This window comes from Pristis pectinata, chromosome 25, assembly GCF_009764475.1.
Source record: "Pristis pectinata isolate sPriPec2 chromosome 25, sPriPec2.1.pri, whole genome shotgun sequence".
NCBI classification, from domain to species: domain Eukaryota; kingdom Metazoa; phylum Chordata; class Chondrichthyes; order Rhinopristiformes; family Pristidae; genus Pristis; species Pristis pectinata.
In genome coordinates, this window is record NC_067429.1 from 13,004,256 (window position 1) to 13,023,933 (window position 19,678).

The 19,678-nt window shown below is 42.3% G+C and overlaps 1 protein-coding gene across 1 annotated transcript; it reads left to right on the plus strand.

The window, feature by feature from the left end:
- The first annotated feature begins 1,529 nt into the window (after positions 1 to 1,529).
- cntd1 (cyclin N-terminal domain containing 1) lies at positions 1,530 to 17,810 on the plus strand. The gene is made up of 7 exons (XM_052038387.1): positions 1,530 to 1,734; positions 1,848 to 1,923; positions 8,717 to 8,885; positions 8,994 to 9,156; positions 15,233 to 15,377; positions 17,456 to 17,552; positions 17,703 to 17,810. The coding sequence occupies exons 1-7, from the start codon at positions 1,545 to 1,547 to the stop codon at positions 17,808 to 17,810; spliced, it is 948 nt and encodes a 315-aa protein (XP_051894347.1). The 5' UTR covers positions 1,530 to 1,544.
- The last annotated feature ends 1,868 nt before the right edge of the window (positions 17,811 to 19,678 follow it).

Here is a 19,678-nt window from a genome sequence, read left to right on the forward strand (position 1 = left end):
GCTTAGGCCAAACTGTTTGCCATGTTTTCATTTATTCATTTATGGGATGTACCTCTGGTACCGCAAGCATTTATTACCTGTACCCAATTGCCCTAAAGATACTGTTTCATCCACTGCAGTATATATGATGATAGGACCCTCACATTGAGTAAAGTGCTATTGGATTTAGACCGAACGATAATGATGATCATGACGATGTGTGCCTTGTTGGGGATCCTGCAAGTGATTAATCCACTGCTTCCCTTGTTTTCTTGGTGTTCAATGTTGCAGGTTTGGGAGGTGCTGTATGAGTCACCTAGGCAAATAATGCAGACATTTCGTAGATGATATACAGGATAGTCAGAGTAAGCAGATGGTGAAATGAACAAATGTTTAGGTTGATCGATTATGTGGCAATCAAGTTGGCTCCTTTGTCTTGAGTTGAGTCAAACTTGTTGGAACTACATCCTCGATGAATATCATCACATTCCCGATGTTCCTTATGGATGATGGAAAGGCTTCAGTGTCAAAAGGTGAGTTAGTCTCATGACTGCTCTTGAAGTTGCAGAATTTATGTGGCTAGTCCAGTTGATATTCTGGGTCAATGATATTCCCAAGATGTTAATAGTGATGGAACTCAATGATGGTATTGCTATTGATGTAAGAAGACAGTTGGCAAGACTCTGTTTCATTAAAGATGGTCAATGTGCATTGTAAAATATTACTTCCCTATTTCTGAATGTTGTTGCACGCAGGCACAGGCTGCTTCATTTCCTAAAGGGTGGTGAATGGAATTGATCATCAATCAAAACATTCACACTTCTGACATGACAGAAGATCATTGATGAAGCAGTTCTGTAAATGACTTGGTGAAGGGACACTGCCTTGACGAATTCTGGGATGAGATGAGTTAACTTCCACCAATCATTCATTTGTTCACAAGCGATGACTCAAGCCAGTGAAGAGTTTCCTTCTTATCCCCTTAATCATAACAGGGGACTATATGAAATATATGAAAGTACTTTCATTGCTGCGAAGTGCTCTGGGACGTCCTGAAGATGCGAAAAGTGACAGCAATGGAAGTCATTTTCACCCAAGAGTTTTCTTGAAGTTCAATAAATAAATGTAAGTTTTTCTTCCTAAGTTCATGTTGTTCCTTCACCACTCCTTAGAAAGTAAGGTTAAAGACAGTTTGAGCGGACCTGCTGGATTTAATTTTAGGCAATGGTCCCAATGACGTTGGGCGCCAACCAACCGCTCGCGCGCGGCCGATTCAAACTGTTACCAGTTCCCGCCAACACTCCGTTTGCGCAGGCGACTTTGCGCGCACGGGATTGGGCAGCTGATCGGTACATGTGCGGTTGGGCGGGAGGTTTTGATCACGTGACCTCCAGCGTGAGGCGGGTGTGGCGCCATTTCAATCGCACCCCTCTCGGAGCGGAGAAAACCGTGTTGCGATTCCCCAGTTTGGAAAACACTTTACACCCCTCGTTGGTTGATCGAGGGAGTTACCCAAGAGTGTCCTGACACGCGGTTCTGGGCCTCGGTTCAAGAGCTGAAGGAGAATGACGAAGGTGGTAGTTGTGAAGGCGGAGGAGAGTCGGGCCTGCTCCCAGCAGTCGCCCGAGCTGGCGTTCATCGCCGCTTCCCCGGAGATGCTGGAAGAGTTTCTGGTCGATGTGGCGAAAGAGAATGAAAATAACCTGTTGAAACTCTCCCAGCATGCGGGAAGTTTCAAAAAGTTACGATTGATAGGTGAGGTCGGGACTGTGTGTGCCCTGTCGAGTCCTAAAGCGACTCTGTGTAAACTTCACTCGCAAGTAACTTTTCTCTCTCTTCCCCCCCCCCCCCCCCCCCCCGAATCACAGAATTTGTTTTCCTTCTCTGTGATCGACTGGGCCTTCATCAGGTAACCAGATACCAAGCAGTGGAAATTCTGGACAGGTAATGAGCACTATAATCAGCTAGCTGTGAATCCTTGGTGCCATTTTAAGTTTGATGACTGAGTTTATTATGTTAGTAGTGTTGAAAAAGGCCACTTCAAGCCCAACCTTGAATTACAATGCAGAAAACAGTTCAGTGGTTGATTATTAAACTCAGTTGGTTTCACCCTCACCTTTCAAGTGGTGATATATGAAAAAGCTCTGTACCATCACAAATTTTAATTTTGATGGTACTGTAGACCCAGTTGTTGTTTGGCTGCAGACTGTACTTTTTCATATATCTGTACAGTTACACAGGATGGAAACAAGCCCTATGGTCCAACTCATCCATGCTGACTAAAATGCCTGTCTAAGCTAATCCCATTTCCCTGCATTTGGCCTATATCCCTCAACATTTCCTATTCAAATGTTATTTAAAGGTTATAATTTTACCTGCCTCTACTACCTTCTGGCAGTTTGTTCCATATACCCACCACATTTGCAGACATATTTAATCTCTCCCTGCTTCAATCTCAGGTTTCCACCTGTTTTAAGAAGACCACTATCATCCCAGTACCTCAGAAAAACAGGGTAACATGCCTTGATGACTACCGACCGGTAGCTCTGACATCCACCATCGTGAAGTGCTTCGAGAAGCTGGTCATTGCATACATTCAGTCCAGCCTCCTGGAAAACCTTGATCCTCTGCAATTCACCTACCACAGAAACAGGTCTACAGTGGATGCCATCTCCCTGGCCCTACAGTCATCTCTGGAGCATCTGGACAGTAAAGGCACTTATGCTAAACTATTGTTTATTGACTACAGCACTGCCTTCAATACTATAATTCCAAGCAAACTCATCACCAAACTCTAAGACCTGGGACTCAACACCTCCCTCTGCAAATGGATCCTTGACTTCCTGACCAACAGACCGCAATCAGTGAGAGTTGTCAGCAACACCTCCAGCACAATTATTGTCAACATTGGTGCCCCACAAGGCTGCATCCTCAGCCCTCTATTCCCTATACACTCATGTCTGTGTGGCCAGATTCTGCTCTAACTCCATGTAAGAGTTTGCAGATGATACCTCTGTAGTAGGCTGTATCTCAAATAACGATGAATCAGAATACAGGAAGGAGATAGAGAACTTAGTGACATGGTGTCATGACACAACCTTTCCCTCAATGTCAGCAAAACAAAGAGCTGGTCATTAACTTCAGGAAGGGGGGGTGGTGTACATGTACCTCTCTACATCAATGGTGCTGAGGTGGAGGGGGTTGCAAGCTTCAAGTTTCATGGCATGAACATCACCAATAGCCTGTCCTGATCCAACCACGTAGACGCCATGGTCAAGAAAGCTCACCAGCACCTCTACTTTCTCAGGAGGCTAAAGAAATTTGGCATGCCCTCTTTGACACTCACCAACTTTTATCGATGCACCATAGAAAGCATCATGTGCGGATGAATCATGGCTTGGTATGACAACTACTTTGCCCGGGACCGCAAGAAGCTGCAGAGTTGTGGACACAGCACAGCACATCACGGAAACCAGCCTCCCCTCCATGGACTCTGTCTATACTGCTTGCTGCGTAGGTGAAGTAGCCAGCATAATCTAAGACCCCACCCACCTGCGTCATTCTCTCTTCTCCCCTCTCCCATCAGGAAGAAGATACAGGAGCCTGAGGGCACATAACACCAGGCTCAAGGATAGCTTCTATCCCACTGATATTAGACTATTGAACAGTTCCCTTATATGATGAGATGGACTCTTGACCTCATAATCTACCTTGTTATGACTTTGCACCCTATTGTCTCCTGCAATGTACGTTCCCATAGCTGTGACACTTCATTCTGTAGTCTGTTATTGTTTTTAGCCTGTACTACCTCAATACATTGTTAATTAATTGATCTGTATAAATGGCATGCAAGGCAAGCTTTTCACTATACCTCAGTACAAGTGACAATAATATACCAATACTCTCTGTGTGCCTCTCAGATCCCATTTAATTCTTTCCCCTTTCACCTTCAACTATGCTCTAATTTTACATCCCCCTACCCTGGGAAAAAGACTGTAATTCTCTATTCTATCTATGTCCCTTGTAATTTTATAAACTTATAAGGTCACCCCTCTGCCTCCTTTGTTACAGGGAAAACACTCCCAGCCTATCTGATCTTTCTTCATAATGTAAGCCCTCCAGTCCAGGCAGTGTCTTTATGAATCTTTTCTGCTTCCTCTTTAGCTTTATCTCTTAAATCAGGGGTTCCAATGTTTTAGACATGATACGTATTAAAGAGGGAGGGGTAGCATTACTCATGGGGGGGAAAATGTCACAGCAGTGCTCAGAGAAGACATACTGGAGGGCTTGTCTACTGAAGCAATGTGGGTGGAACTGAGGACTAAGAAAAGGGTGACCACATTAATGGGACTATTATAGACCTCTCAATAGTCAGCGGGATTTAGAGGAACAAATTTGTAGAGAAGTAGCAGACAGTTGCAAGAAAAATAAGGTTTTGATAGGTGATTTTTAACTTTCCACATATTGACTGGAACTCCCATACTGTAAAGGGATTGAATGGAATAGAATTTGTCAAATGTGATCAGGAAAGTTTCCTTAATATGTAGCAGCCCCAACTAGAGAGGCTGTGATACTGGATCTCCTCCTTGTGTTGGAGACAGGGCAGGTGACAAGTGTGTGTGGAGGAATGCTTTGGATCTAGTGATCATAATTCCATTAGTTTCAAGATAATTATGAAGAAGGATAGGACTGGTCCTTGGGTTGAGATTCTCAGTTGGAGTAAGGCCAATATTGGTGGCATCAGAAGGGATCTGGCAGGCGTGGATTGGGATAGGCTGTTTCCTGGCAAAGACATGCTTGGTAAGTGGGAGGCTTTCAAAATTGAAAAATTGAGAGTACAGATTCTGTATGTTCCTGTTAGAATAAAAGGCAAGGCTAACAGGTTTAGGGAACCTTGGTTATCGAGGGATATTGAGGCCCTGGTAAAGGAAAAGGAGGTGCATATCAGGTATAGGATCAAATGAGGCACTTGAGGAGCATAAGAAATGCAAGAGAATGCTTAAGAGAGAAATCAGGAGGGCAAAAAGAGGATATGACATTGCTTTGGCAGACAAGGTGAAAGAGAATCCCAAGGGTTTAGCTGTATAAAGAGCAAAGGGGTAGCAAGGGACATATTGGTCCTCTTGAAGATCAGCGTGGTCATCCATACATGGAGCTGAAAGATAGGGGAGATCAAAAATTTTTTTGCATCTATTTATTTTGAGGACAGACACAGAGACTATAGAACTGAGGCAAAAGAGTAGCGAGGTCATGGACTGTATCTGGATTACGGAAGAGGAGATGCTGGGTGTCTTGAGGCAAATAAAGGTGGATAAATCCCCAGGGCCTGACAAGGTGTCCCCTTGGACCTTGTGGGAGGCTAGTGCAGAAATTGCAAGGCCCTGGCAGAGATATTTAAAACATCCTTAGCCATGGGTGAGGTGCTAGAAGACTGGAGGATAGCTAATGATGTTCCGTTGTTCAAGAAAGGATCTAAGAATAAGCCAGAAAATTATCAGCCAGTGAGCTTGACGTCAGTCATGGGTAAATTATTGGAGGGTGTTGTAAGGGACAGGATGTATAAATATTTGGATAGACAGGGCCTGATTAAGGATAGTCAACATGGTTTTGTGCATGGTAGGTCACGTCAGACCAATCTTCTAGAGTTTCTCGAGAAGGTTACCAAGAACGTCAATGAGGGAAAGGTGGTGGACATTGTCTACATGGAGTTTAGCAAGGCCTTTGACAAAGTCCTGCTTGGGAGGCTGGTCCAAAAGGTTAGGTCACTTGGCATTCAAGGTGAATTAGCCATTTGGGTTCAATATTGGGTTAATGGGAGAAGCCAGAGAGTGGTAGTACAAGTTGTCTCTGTGACTGGAGGCCTGTGACTAGTGTTGTGCCACAGGGATCCGTTGTTTATCATCTATATTAATGATTTAAATGATAATGTGGTAAGCTGAATCAGCAAATTTGTGGATGACACAAAGATTTTGGGCATAGTGGACAACGAGGAAGGCTATCAAAGGCTACAGCGTAATCTTAACCAGCTAGGAAAATGGGCTGAAAATGGCTGATGGAATTTATTGCAGACAAGTGTGAGGTGTTGCATTTTGGGAGGACAAACCAGGATAGGACTTGCACAGTGAATGGTAGGGCTCTGAAGTGTGTGGTAGAACAGAAGGACCTGGGAATACAGGTCCATAGTTCCTTGAAAGTGACACCACAGGTAGGGTTCTAAAGAGAGCTTTTGGCACTTTAGCCTTCATAAATTAGAACATTGAGTACAGGAGTTAGCATGGTATGTTGAAGTTGTACAAGACGTTGGTGCAGCTAAATTTAGAGTCTGGTATGCAGTTCTGGTCATCTACCTACAGGAAAGATATCAATAAGCTTGAAAGAGTCAGAAAATTTACAAGGATGTTGCTGGGACTTGAGGACTTGAGTTATAGGGAAAGATTGAATAGGTTAGGACTTATCCTTGAAGTGCAGGAGAATGAAAGATCTTATAGAAGTATACAAAATTATGAGGGATATAGATAGGGTGGATGTATACAGGCTTTTTCCCCTTAGTTTGGGTGAGACTAGAACTGGAGGACAGTTTTAGGGTGAAAGGGGAATCTGAGAGGAAACTTCTTTACTCACAGGGTGGTGCAAGTGTAGAACGAGCTGCCAGCAGAAGTGGTAGATGCAAGTTCAATTGTAATACTTAAAAGAAGTTTGGATAGGTACATGGATGGGAGGGGTTTGGAGGAATATGGTCCGGGTGCAGGTAGATGGGACTAGGCAGAAGATCAGGTCGGTGTGGACTAGTTGGGCCGAAGGGCCTGTTTCTGTGCTGCAGTACTCTCTGAATCTATGATATTTTTCCTATATATGAAATGAAAATAAAATAAATGGGAGCAGTTGTGATGCCTAACAACATGTGCTCTTAAGAAGTGCCCACAGAGCCACAACAATTCACCCTTCATTATTTTACCAGCTTCCAAATCACACGTACCAGCAGAAGGTGCTTTGAAGTGGTAGTGTGTTTCATTTGGGCAGGTTTGGTTTATGGGATGGGGATGTGGAACAGATTAAAAGCTCAATGTGAGCATTGTGAATGTGTAGAGAAGAGGAAGGCGGTTGTGTAAATGCAGGAAATGTAGTAAGTGGCTTAAGAACAGTTTGAGAGAAAGAGAGCCAAAGACTAAAAACAGGAAATTAGCAGCAAAGGAATAGAGAAGAAAGCTGAGGACCAGCAAGAAAGACAAAAGGAACTGGATTAGCAACATCATTAGCAGAGGCAACAAACTAAGACTAATGTAGTGACAATGTGGAAATGTCAGAGAGAGAATAGAGATGGTCACATTCAAGAAGACCATGAAAAAGTTCTGAATCTGGAGTGGCTGGAATCAAAGAGTGCAGACGGAATTCCAATATGGACGAACACTCAAACCAAATAATAATGAAGCAAATGTTCTTGGATGCAAATGCCAACTGTGAGATGATCCCTTATTGAGTAATCTCCATGTTTAGTTTATAGGTTAGTGCAATGATTGCTGAAAACACCAAACCCTGAACCACCAACTCCCTGATATGTCACAGACAATGGTCAGTGGGTGGATCAGACTGTATGTGTCCATTTCCTCTTCTATCGTTCCTTTATCTCTGAAGTGAGACATATTGTTCAAAGTAGGATATATCCCATCTCACAAGATGATGCTTGTAGATTAGTCCTGGACTAATAGATTCCTGTTTCTGTTGTCTATGCCAAACTCAATGAAGTCCTGCCTACCACAGCTTATGTTAGATAATCATTATTTTGTGACTGGTGGCATTGGTATAAGAGAAGAAGCTGGCAGCTATGTGATGTTCCACTCACTTTTGATCTCCACTCTTTTGGAGGCAGCACCAGCAAAAGTTACTGGCTTATTAGGTGATTCTTGAAGATGATCCAGGTTTCACAGATGTGGAGAACAGTTGAGACTGTGAACTTTATTTGGGTCCTGATGTCATAGCCATTGAATACTCCATAATTCAGCCCACTAAAGATAAAACGAGCACTTCAGTTCCTGTACTGGTTGATGTTAGTCTTTCAGTGAGAGACGAAAGTATGCGAAGTGTTTTGCATTCAGTTTTAAAGCCAAATTGAAACCTCAATTGTTAATGAAGTTTGAAAATTACTGTTTCATTACCTTACTACGAAAACAAGAGTTACATTAGATTCAGTTTGTATCCAATAGCAGTCCCTTTTTCAAAGCAAACAGTAAACTTTAGTGAAAAATGTAGTTTGTAATCACGAAGTTTGTAAGGAAATAATACCCACCTAGGTATGAGTTCATCTTAGGGAAAAATAATATCCACTTGGGTATGAACAATCTGTAACTTATGAACTAAGCTAAGCTAAATGAATTAAACAGGACTATTTTGAATGGCAAAAGAGGAGGAGCAACTGAGAAGGTACAGAGAGCCCTGATGCCAGACTTCAATGGCAGACTTTTTTAAAAAAAATTGTTTAAAGAATAGCCTAACATTTGAGTCTGGTGATACAACAAATCTGCAGTACACCAAGGCCTAGAAATCATCAATAATAGTTTCTGTGATTGCCACATTAGTGATATAAAGAGAGGGAAAAGAAGGGGAGAAACATTGAAAAGTTAAGAGTTCATCTAACTAGTGTCAGCTTTCATACTGGTTTATAAAAGAATTACCAAGATTTTTTTTAAATATGACAAGGACAACTTAGAATAACATTTGCAATTTTCATTTTATTTTTCAGGTTTATGATTCAATACATTGATAAACTGTATTCATCTACATGCCCGGGTTCTGACAAAGACACAGAAAAATTTGACTGGACACTAATGCAGATTACAATCCAAGAACATTTTGTGCTACGAATCATGTCTTGTGTTCAAATAGCAAGCAAGATCTCATTCCATTACCAGGTAACATTTCCAGAATATTTTTATACAGTGTCATCAGGACATTCAGTACAAATTCTGTCTAGGTGGAACCCAAAATGTGATTTTTTTTTTATTGATCTCTTTCTCCAGATTGTTAATAATAGTATGGCCCTTAAATTTCTTCAGTCTCTTGGTTACTCATACAAAAGGGAAGATCTTCTGGATTCAGAGCTCCTTGTCCTCAAAACTCTGAGTTTTCGAGTCAATGTTCCCTCCCCTTTCACTCACACTGAACTACTATTAGAAGTCATGGGTGAGTCGAAAAATTGTAATTAATATTTACTAAACATGAGTTGTATTTTAATCAAATATTTAATCTATGGGAATAAATTTAATACAAATGCAAATTTAGTTTAGAAGAGGAGTCATCCCTTTTGTCCTGCCCAGTATTTATCACTCAAACAATAACACGGAATTAGATTATCAGGTCATGGTCACATTGCTATTTGTGGAATTTTCTGAGTCCAAGTTAGCTGCCTCATTTTTAACATTACAACATGGGTTATATTTCAAGATGTGCTCAGCAGCCAGCCTATATGAGTATGTCACCACCATCACGGACTTTATCAGCAAGTGTGTTGAGGACTGTGTACCAAAGAGGACAATCCAGGTGTTCCCAAACTGGAAACTATGGATGAACCAGGAGATCCACTCTCTACTGAAGTCTAGGACTACAGCATTCAAATCATGTGACCCTGACCTATACAAGAAATCGAGATGCGACCTCTGTAAAGCTATCAGGGATGCCAAGAAATGATACAAGTCCAAAATCGAGTCCCAAGCCGGCCATAAATTGTGGCAGGGTTTACATCCTATAATGGGCTACAAACCGAAGTCAGGCAGCATCGCTGACAACAGCGCATCCCTTCCCGATGAGCTTAACGCATTCTATGCAAGTTTTGAACAGAAGGGAATTGGAATGTCAGCACCCACCCTGACAGCCTCCAATGCACCTGAACTCACAGTCACCATTGCAGACTAAGATCAGTCTTCTAGAGAGTGAACCCGCAGAAAGCATCTGGCCTGAATGGTGATCCTTAGATCCTAATCCTGCGCAGAGCAGCTGCGGGGAGTACTTGCAGACATTTTTAATCTCTCCCTGCTTCAACCTAAGGTTCCCACCTGTTTAAAGAAGACCACTATCATCCCAGTACCTGTGAAAAACAAGGTAACGTGCCTTAATGACTACCGCTTGGTGGCTCTGACATCCACCATCATGAAGTGCTTCAAGAGGCTGGTCATGGCATGCATTAATTCCAGCCTACCAGACATTCTCGAACCACTGCAATTCGCCTACTGCTGAAACAAGTCTGTGGCAGGTGCCGTCTCCCTGGCCCTACACTTGTCTCTGGAGCATTTAGACAGTAAAGACACCTACGTTAGACTTTTGCTTATTGACTGCAGCTCCACCTTCAATACTGTAATTCCAAGCAAACTCATTTCCAAACTCCCATACCTGGGACTCAACACCTCCCTTTACAACTGGATCCTTGACTTCCTGGCCAACAGACTGCAATCAGTAAAGATAGGCAGCAACACCTTCACCACAATTATCCTCAGTGCTGGTGCCCCACATGTCCTCAGCCCCCTACTCTACTCCCTATACACCACGACTGCATGGCCAGATTCTGCTCTAACTCCATCTACAAGTTCGCAGACAATACCACCATAGTGGGCTGGATCTCAAATAACGATGAGTGGGAGTATAGGAAGGAGATAGAATGCCTAGTGACATGGTGTCCTGACCACAACCTTTCCCACGATGTCAGCAAAACAAATGAGCTGGTCATTAACTTCAGGAAGGGGGGCAGTGCACATGCTCCTGTTTATATCAATGGTGCTGAGGTTCAGGGGGTTGAGAGCTTCAAGCTCCTCGGGGTGAACATCATCAATAGCCTGTCTGGGTCCAACCACATTGATGCCATGGCCAAGAAAGCTCACTAGCACCTCTGCTTCCCCAGGAGGCTAAAGAAATTTGGCATGTTCCCTTTGACCCTCACCAATTTTTATAGATGCACCCCCTGTCTGGATGCATCGTGGCTTGGTATGGCAGCTGCTCTGCCGGTGACCACAAGAAACACAGAGAGCTGTGGATACAGCTCAGCACATCACGGAAACCAGCCTCCCTCCATAGACTCTGTTTACGCTTCTCACAGCCTCAGTAAAGCAGCCAGCATAATCAAAGACCCCACCCACCCCGGACATTCTCCCTTCTCCCCCCTCCCATCGGCAGAATATACAAAAGTCTAAAAGCACATACCACCAGACTCAAGGACAGCTTCTGTCCCACTGTTATAAGACTATTGAATGGTTCCACAGTAGGGTAAGATGGACTCTTGACCTCACAATCTACCTTGTTACGATCTTGCACCTTATTGTTTACCTGAACTGCATTTTCTCTGTAACTGTAACACTTTATTCTGTACTCTGTTATTTTACTCCTACCCCTCTTAGCCCCCCCCACCCTTCCTCCTCTGGCCCCAACTCTAACCCCTGCCAGGTCTTTACCATTTCCCCTGACATCCTTCTCTCTGAGGCTGAGCAGTCTGTTCTCAGCAAAGGCCTCACCTTTGTATCTCTACGCCTCCACCTCAACGAATTCTGAGCCCTTCATGATGCCGAGCTCTTTATCCACCGTCTCCAGCTTCATGCAGCCTTCTTTGGTAAGGAGTCCTCTTCCCCCTTCCGCTGACCTGTTCTCCTGCCTCCAGCCCTCTTCTTCCACCTGGACTGCCCTACCAGACCTGTTACCTTCCCTGGACCTATTCATAGCCAACTGTCAATGTGACATCAGCCGTCTTGACTTTTCTGCTCCGCTCACCTACTCCAACCTCACCCTTTCTGAACACTCTGCTCTTCACTCCCTCCGCACCAACTCTGACGTACTCATCAAACCATCCGACAAAGGTGGTGCCATGTAGTCTTGTGTACTGACATCTACCTTGCAGAGACCAGACGCCAACTCTTGTACACTTTCTCCTACCTACCCCTGAACCATGACCCCACCGAGGACCACCAGGACATTAGCTCCTGCACCATCACAGACCTCATCACTTTGGGAGATCTCTCCCCCCACAGCAACCGACATGATAGTCCCGCAACCGAGGACTACCTGCTTATAGAACACAGAAAAGCTACAGCACAATTCAGGCCCTTCAGCCCACAAAGCTGTGCCGAACATGTCCCTACCCTAGAAGTTACTAGGCTTACCCATAGCCCTCTATTTTACTCAGCTCCACGTAATCTAACACTCTCTTGAAAGACCCTATCGAATCCGCCTCCACCAACGTTTCTGGCAGCCCATTCCACGCACTCACCACTCTGAGTAAAAAACTTACCACGGATGCTGCCTGGCCTGCTGAGTTCCTCCAGCATTTTGTTGTTTCTTCATCTGGATTCCAGCATCTGCAGTCCTTTGTTTCTCTGTTATTTTAACCCTGTACTAACTTAATGCACTGTTGTAATGAATTGATTTGTATGAACGGTATGCAAGACAAGTTTTTCACTGTACCTCGGTACGTATGACAATAATAAAACAACTTACCAATTTGCTTATTAGGCTGCAGAGATCTTCAGGATTTCCTGAGCAAAACATGCCATATAAATGGAGGATTTTCTTCTTTGGGCAGATAAGGTCATTAAGTACATGTACAGGCACTTCTGTTTTTCTTTTACATGGCCTCCTGTCTTTATGAGGTTCGCCTTGGCCAAACTGTAGGTTTCCTTAACCACTTTTATTGCCATCAGGGACCTGTGTCTATGCTCTGCCTCTGCTTCTCCTCACTTGGCAAAATCTTACTACTTATTATGTAATCCCTTGATTTATTTATCCTCTGCTAATGCACTACAAATTATACTGTTTCTCAGAATTTCTTCCCCTGTATTTCTGTCATCAATGTTGCACTGATTTGTGGCTAGAGAGGACTGGAAAATGATGGTCAGAGCCTTCACTGTTTCCTTCCATGCCTTAGATGTATTCATTGAACCCGACAATTTATCTGTTTTTAATACTTCCGCTTTCTAATTTTTATTATATCCATTATTTCACAATTTTCATTATTAACAATAACATCTGTGATCTCTTCTGATACAAAATATTCAATTTGGACCATAACCATCTTTTCTACTTCCTCATACTGATTACCTTTTTTGATCTTCAACAAACCTTTTTGGTATTGCTTTGCCCTTGATGTATTTATAAAATGTCTTGGAGTTTTCTTGCTTGATAGTTTTTTTTATACCCCACTCAGTTTCATTTTTAATTTTATCCCTGTTTTCTATACTATAGGTTTTAAACTGAATTGACCTCTTGATTTGTGACACACATTTTTCTTTTTACCTTATCTTAGTCAAGATTCTTCCATAAGATAAAGATGCATGGAGTTGGAGGTAATGTATTAGCATGGATAGATGATTGGTTAATGAATAGAAGGCAGAGAGTTGGGATAAATGGGTGTTTGGTTTGGCAACTAATGGTGAGTGGAGTGCTGCAGCTGGGCCCGCAACTGTTCATGATATACATTAACGATTTGGAAGAGAGGACCGAGTGTAGTGTATCTAAGTTTGCTGATGACACTAAATTGAGTGGAAAAGCAAATTGTGCAGAGTCTGCAGAGAGATATAAATAGGTTAAGTGAGTGGGCAAGGGTCTGGCAGATGGAGTACAATGCTGGTAAATGTGAGGACATCCACTTTGGAGGGAGAAATATAAGATCAGATTATTATTTAAATGGTGAAAGATTGCATCATGCTGTGTGTAGAGGGACATGGGAGTGCCTGTGCATGAATCGCAAAAGGTTGGTTTGCAGGTACGACAGGTTATCAAGAAGTCAAATGGAATGTTGACCTTTATTGCTAGAGGGATTGAATTTAAGAATAGGGAGGTTATGCTGCAACTGTACAAGGTCCTGGTGAGGCCGCACTTAGAGTACTGCGTGCAGTTCTGGTCTCCTTACTTGAGGAAAGATATACTGGCTTTGGAGGCGGTACAGAGGAGGTTCGCTTGGTAGATTCCAGAGATGAGGGACTTAGCCTATGAGGAGAGATTGAGTCGCCTGGGACAATACTCGCTGGAATTCAGAAGAATGAGAGGGCATCTTATAGAAAATATAAAATTATGAAAGGGATAGATAAGATGGAGGCAGGAAGGTTGTTTCCCTGGTAGGTGAGTCTAGAACTAGGGGCATAGCCTCAAGATTCAGGGAATAGATTTAGGAAGGAGATGAGGAGAAACTACTTTTCCCAGAGAGTAGTGAATCTGTGGAATTCTATGCCCAGGGAAGCAGTAGAGGCTACCTCATTAAATATATTTAAGACATAGATAGATTTTTGCATAGCAGGGGAATTAAGGGTTATGGGGGAAAAGGCAGGAAGGTGGATCTGAGTCCACAGCCAGATCAGCCATGGTCTAATTGAATGGCAGAGCAGGCTCGATGCGCCAAATGGCCTACTTCTGCTCCTATTTCTTATGTTCACATTTCGTTCCTTTGCCATAATGCCAACTGAAATAAAAACTTCTGCTACATTAAGACTTTCATATTCATATAACACAGAAGGGAAATTGATATTAAACAATCTTTTGACTTGGGCATTAACAAAATTAATTCAGCATTGTTTTCCACAATATAATAAAGTTTTGTTAATTATGTTTAAATGACCAAGTAATACAAAAGTGTTACTTTGAAATAAAATGGATTTCATAATATGTGTCATTAGTTGATTGTATGAGTGTGAAAAGTCAGTACAAAGTCAGGCGTTGGAGAGGATGCAGAGGAGATTTACCAGCATGCTGCCTGGATTAGAGCGTATGGAATATGAGGAGAGGCTTAAGGTGCTAGGGCTTTATTCACTGGAAAGGAGGAGGATGAGAGGAGACATGATAGAGGTATATAAAATATTGAGAGGAATAGATAGAGTAGACAGTCAGCGCCTCCTTTCCAGGGCACCAATGCTCAAGACAAGAGGGCATGGCTTTAAGGTTATGGGTGGGAGGTTCAGGGGAGATGTCAGGGGGAGGTTTTTCACCTAGAGAGTGGTTGGTGCATGGAATGCACTGCCTGGGGTGGGGGTGGAGGCAGATACATTGGACAAGTTCAAGAGTTTGTTGGGTAGGCATATGGAGGAATGTGAGACAAAGGGATATGCAAGAGGAAAGGGTTAGATAGTATGAGGGTGGTTTGATGGATGGCACAACATGGTGGGCCGAAGGGCCTTTTTTGTGCTGTATAGTTCTATGGTTCTAAATAACTTTTTTTGATCAAGTTCTTAAACCATTCTTTACATTTAATTGATTTAATTGTTTTGAGCATAATTTAATGTTACTTTTATAGGGTATAATGATCCATCAGTTCCAGTTAAGCATCTGCACAGTATTTCTCTGAAGGTGCTAACATTTGTTTACCTAATGAGGAACACTATCTATGAAAACTTATTAAAAATTGCTATTGAAAATTCTACACCCACTGAACTCCAGAGGCAAGTACTTTTGTTTGTACATTAGAGTCAGTAATTTTGCTTAAACCTAATTTTTGGCTATATTTGGTATTTTTTATTCATAAACAAGGAATTCAGCATGATTGCAGTTCATGTAACAGAGTTAAAACTATGCTTTGTAGCAAAATAAAACAAATCCCCTAGTTGACTAGGATAATCATTTAATTAAAATGAGCCATAAATCGCAAACCTAATGCACAGTTTTCACTTAAACTGGCGTTATTTTGTTGCTTTTATATCTTTTTTCAAACTAGCTTTCCAGCTTTGATCCTTCTTTCCCATTAGGAATGTAAAACTGGAAGGTAAATAATAGTATAATTATTTTAATGAGTGGAAACGTATATAGCTCTGGCTGGCAGCAACCTCCTTACAGGACAACTAGTCTCTAACTTCCATGCTTGTATATTGAAGTATTGAAATTAGAGACCAGATGGATATTAGATGTTGCAGCTTTTGATCTCCCACTCAGCTATTAAACTCATTAGAATTCAGCAGCAGAGCACCGAAACACTGAGCTGAGGGACCAGATACAACTCAGTTTAGCAGCGGCATAAGTAGCAGAATCCCATACATTTGAATGTGGTCGCCAACTTTGATTAATAAAGATAAGTGCAGGTAAGTGTTTTGTTTTCTTTCTTTTACTGCTCATGGCCTGCTGTGCCATACAAGACAGCCACAGAATCCAGATCTACCAGTTGATCAATGGAGCTGCAAGTAGTAGGTGCAACTACAGGAAAATCATGGAGGCTGGGCTGGATCAAACACAATTCAGTCCAATAATATCTTGGTAATAAGAGGAATGTCTCTATTGGCAATTGAGAGTATTTCCATGAAGGAAGTCTTTATTGTCACATATCTTAAAGATGTATTTTTAAAATTTACGGGAATTTCTTGTGAAAACAGGAAAAAAATGTTTAAATAAATGTTTAAATAAGGACTATTTTGTGAAAAGTTTTTTAAAAAAATACATGGAACTAATTAATTATATTTCTACATTGTAATTATTTGGACATAACTTAAGTAGATTTGGAAAAATCAGTACATTTCAAATCACATTTTTGTATAAACCACATTGTAAACACAAATGGTTATCAGCTGTTACCCTCACTTACCCCTCACACCACCTCCCAGTGAATTCAAGAAGAAATTACTTTGTTTCCTATCTTTTGATTAGTCCAACTGGGATTGAGGGAAACTTACTTCCACTCCAAGTTTGTGGCTGCTAATGTGACCACTGTGGGAGCTGCAAACTCTTCCACAGATGATCCATGGGAGGGCAGGTCAGTGGTTTGTGAGGTAGCCTGTTCCTCCACCATCACATAGGGCCTCTTTATGCTCCTGATGCATTGCCTCAAGGTTTGCACTATCATCCTGCATGGTCCTTCTCTACTTTGAGCAGTTATGGAACAGAGATTTGCAGGAGTCAGTGGAGATTTTTTTTAGGAGGGCCAGGGGCAGTGGTGGATGGAGATGAAAAGGGAATGGTAAAGGGGTGAGAGAGCCAAAATGGAGGGATTGTGGAAGGGGGCTGAAAGGGGTGGGGGGGGGGGGGTGCTGAGGAAAGGGAATTAGGGAAAGGAGAGACTGCAGAAGAGAGTGGACTAGGGTTAAGAGATAGTGAGGAAGAAAGCCAAGGAAGAGAATGTGGGAGAAAGCACATGAGTTTGTGTCCACCCAACTATGTGATCAGAGTTGTGTGTGTGTTTGGTTGCAGGGGTGGGGGAGCAGTCTCCAATCACTTTAGGCTTCCTTGGCATTGGCCCAAGACCTTATTCTTTCATGACACATAGTAACTAGTATGCAAGGACCACTTCATGGTTTTAAAAAAAAAGGTTATGCACAAGCATCTTCCATTCCTCAAATGCTGGTGTGGAAGCAAGTTATCCTCAACTGTGAGGGACTTCCTCAGAGGAAGACTCATTCACTAAGCTATTTAAAGAGCAAACAGCCAATCAGTTGATATTATGTGCACCTGTAATTTGTTTGAGAGATTTATATGTTATAGTTGTTGTAAAATGTATCACAATCAAAAGACAAATAACATTTTAACTTTATCATAGAGCAAAATTTTTGTCCGTAAAGGAAGACTGCATGCTTCTAGCTGTTGGGGTTATTGGAACAAGTGCATTTATACTGAACTATACACCGTGGTGCAAGGTAGTAAACAATACATATGTAAAAATACTTCTGTACCAGAAATCAGTTAGTGAATTTTGTCCATTAGTCTCAAATAAATAACAATAATTATCTTTTAAAAGCAATGAATTGTTTCAAATATTATCTCAATTTTGTGTTTTTGTTTAAAAGGTTGTGCAGCAACTTGCCTCAATTAGTGGTGTAACAGAAGAAAGTATCTCGGAGTTTTCTCAAGTAATATTAAAACACATTTTTCCAGGAGCAAACAATTTGAAATAAGTATATTGTTGGCATTTATTGTATTCTGATAGTGTAGTGATGATAGTGAATTGGTAAATTCATAATTCACATTGCACATTTATGAGATATGCAATTAATTGGAAAACATTTTTAGTAAAGATTGTCATATGTTATTCAGTGTGGAAAATTAACATATGATTGAATTACACAAAGTGCACTGAATTAAATTTTTAGATCTAAATGCACAAGTGGAGATTTGCTTCAGTTTATGTACAATTTCCTTACAAGTATACACAAAAGTGGTTTATCAAGTGAATATTCGAATTTAAAGAACAAACTCCTCTACGTTTAGAGTTATAGAGTAATACTGCACGGAAACAGGCCCTTCGCCCGAACTGGTCTATGCTGACCTCAGCATCCTCCCAGCTAGTCCTAGTTGCCCGCGTTCATCCCATTACCCTCCAAGCCCCTCCCCTTCATGTACCTATCCAAATGCCTCTTAAATGCTGCATTTGTACCTGCCTCAATCACTTCCTCTGACAGCTCATTCCAGCTACTCACCGTTTTCTGTGTAAAGAAGTTACCTCTCAGATCTTTTTTAAATCTTGCCCCTCTTGTATCTGTGCCCTCTAGTTATGGACTCCCCAACCCTGGGGACAAGACTATGACCATCCACCTTATCCATACCCCTCATGATTTTATATGAGGTCACCCCTCATTCTCCTATGCTCCAAAGAATAAAGATCCAGTGTGGCCAACCTCTCCCTATAATTTAGATCTTCTAGTCCAGGCAGCATCTTCATAAGTCTCTTTTCCACTCTCTCCGGCTTGGCAATGTCTCTCCTGTAACAGGCTGACCAAAACTGCACACAATACTCCAAGTGCAGCCTCACTAACGACTTGTATTACTGCAACATAATGTCCCTACTCCTAAACTCCACACTGACCACAGCATTCTCCCTGCTAGTCCCAGTTGCCCATGTTCAACCCATAACCCTCCAAGCCCTTCTCCTCCCATCCAAGTGCCTCTTAAATGTTGCAGTTGTACCTGCCTCAACCACTTTCACTGGCAGCTCATTCCAGGTACTCACTACCCTCTGTGTAAAGAAGTTCTACACAGAGGGTAATGGGCTACACTTCTTCATTTTGCATGGCCACCCCCTACCCCCCACCAATACTGCCTTCCCATCTCATTATTGCTCGTGCAATTCCTACCCTCCCCATACCCATCAGTGCAGGATTTTGGTGATTCCTTCCAAGACACCTGCCCCAGCTGCATTAGCAAAGGACTCCAATATCATTCTACCACCCCACTCCCTACACATACTGCAGATGTACAAGGCTCCAATGACTCTATCAAACCACTGCACAGATAGAGCAGTTTGCTGGGCCGTCCATTTTTGTTCCCGTTTGATCTGTGGTGTAAGACTCCGAATTGGGTGAAAGGCAATTTCAACATCATCAGACAGGACCTGGCAGATGTAGACTGGGAGCAGCTAACTAGGTAAATTTACACCCAATAAGTGGGAACCTTTTAAAAGTGAAACAGTGAGGGTTCAGGTCCAATACATTACCACAGGGGTAAAAGACAAGAATAGTAAGTCCAGGGAACCCTGGAGGTCAAGGGACATAAGGTTTTATTTAAGGAAGTGTATGTTAGGCATGGAGGACTGTAAATAGGGGAGACCTTTCAGGAGTATAGCGAGTGTAGGTGGGGTTCTTCAGAATGAAATTAGGAGGGGAAAGACAAATAGCACTGACATCTGTTACGGACTCAGTGAAAGTCCCTTTAAGATAGAGAGTGGGTGTGTATGTGTGTGTGGGGCGTGCTTACGTCAATAGAAGATAAAGGACGCAATGACGTTGTTGAAGAAGTTAGAAGGAGAGAGAAGGGAGAGAGGCACCAG

Coding starts and splice junctions, on each gene's coding strand:
- cntd1 (XM_052038387.1), top strand. CDS start 1,545: ATGACGAAGGTGGTAGTTGTGAAGGCGGAGGAGAGTCGGGCCTGCTCC. Junction 15,378..17,455: donor ACACCCACTGAACTCCAGAG/GCAAGTACTTTT, acceptor ACTTTATCATAG/AGCAAAATTTTTGTCCGTAA. Junction 17,553..17,702: donor ACTATACACCGTGGTGCAAG/GTAGTAAACAAT, acceptor TTTGTTTAAAAG/GTTGTGCAGCAACTTGCCTC.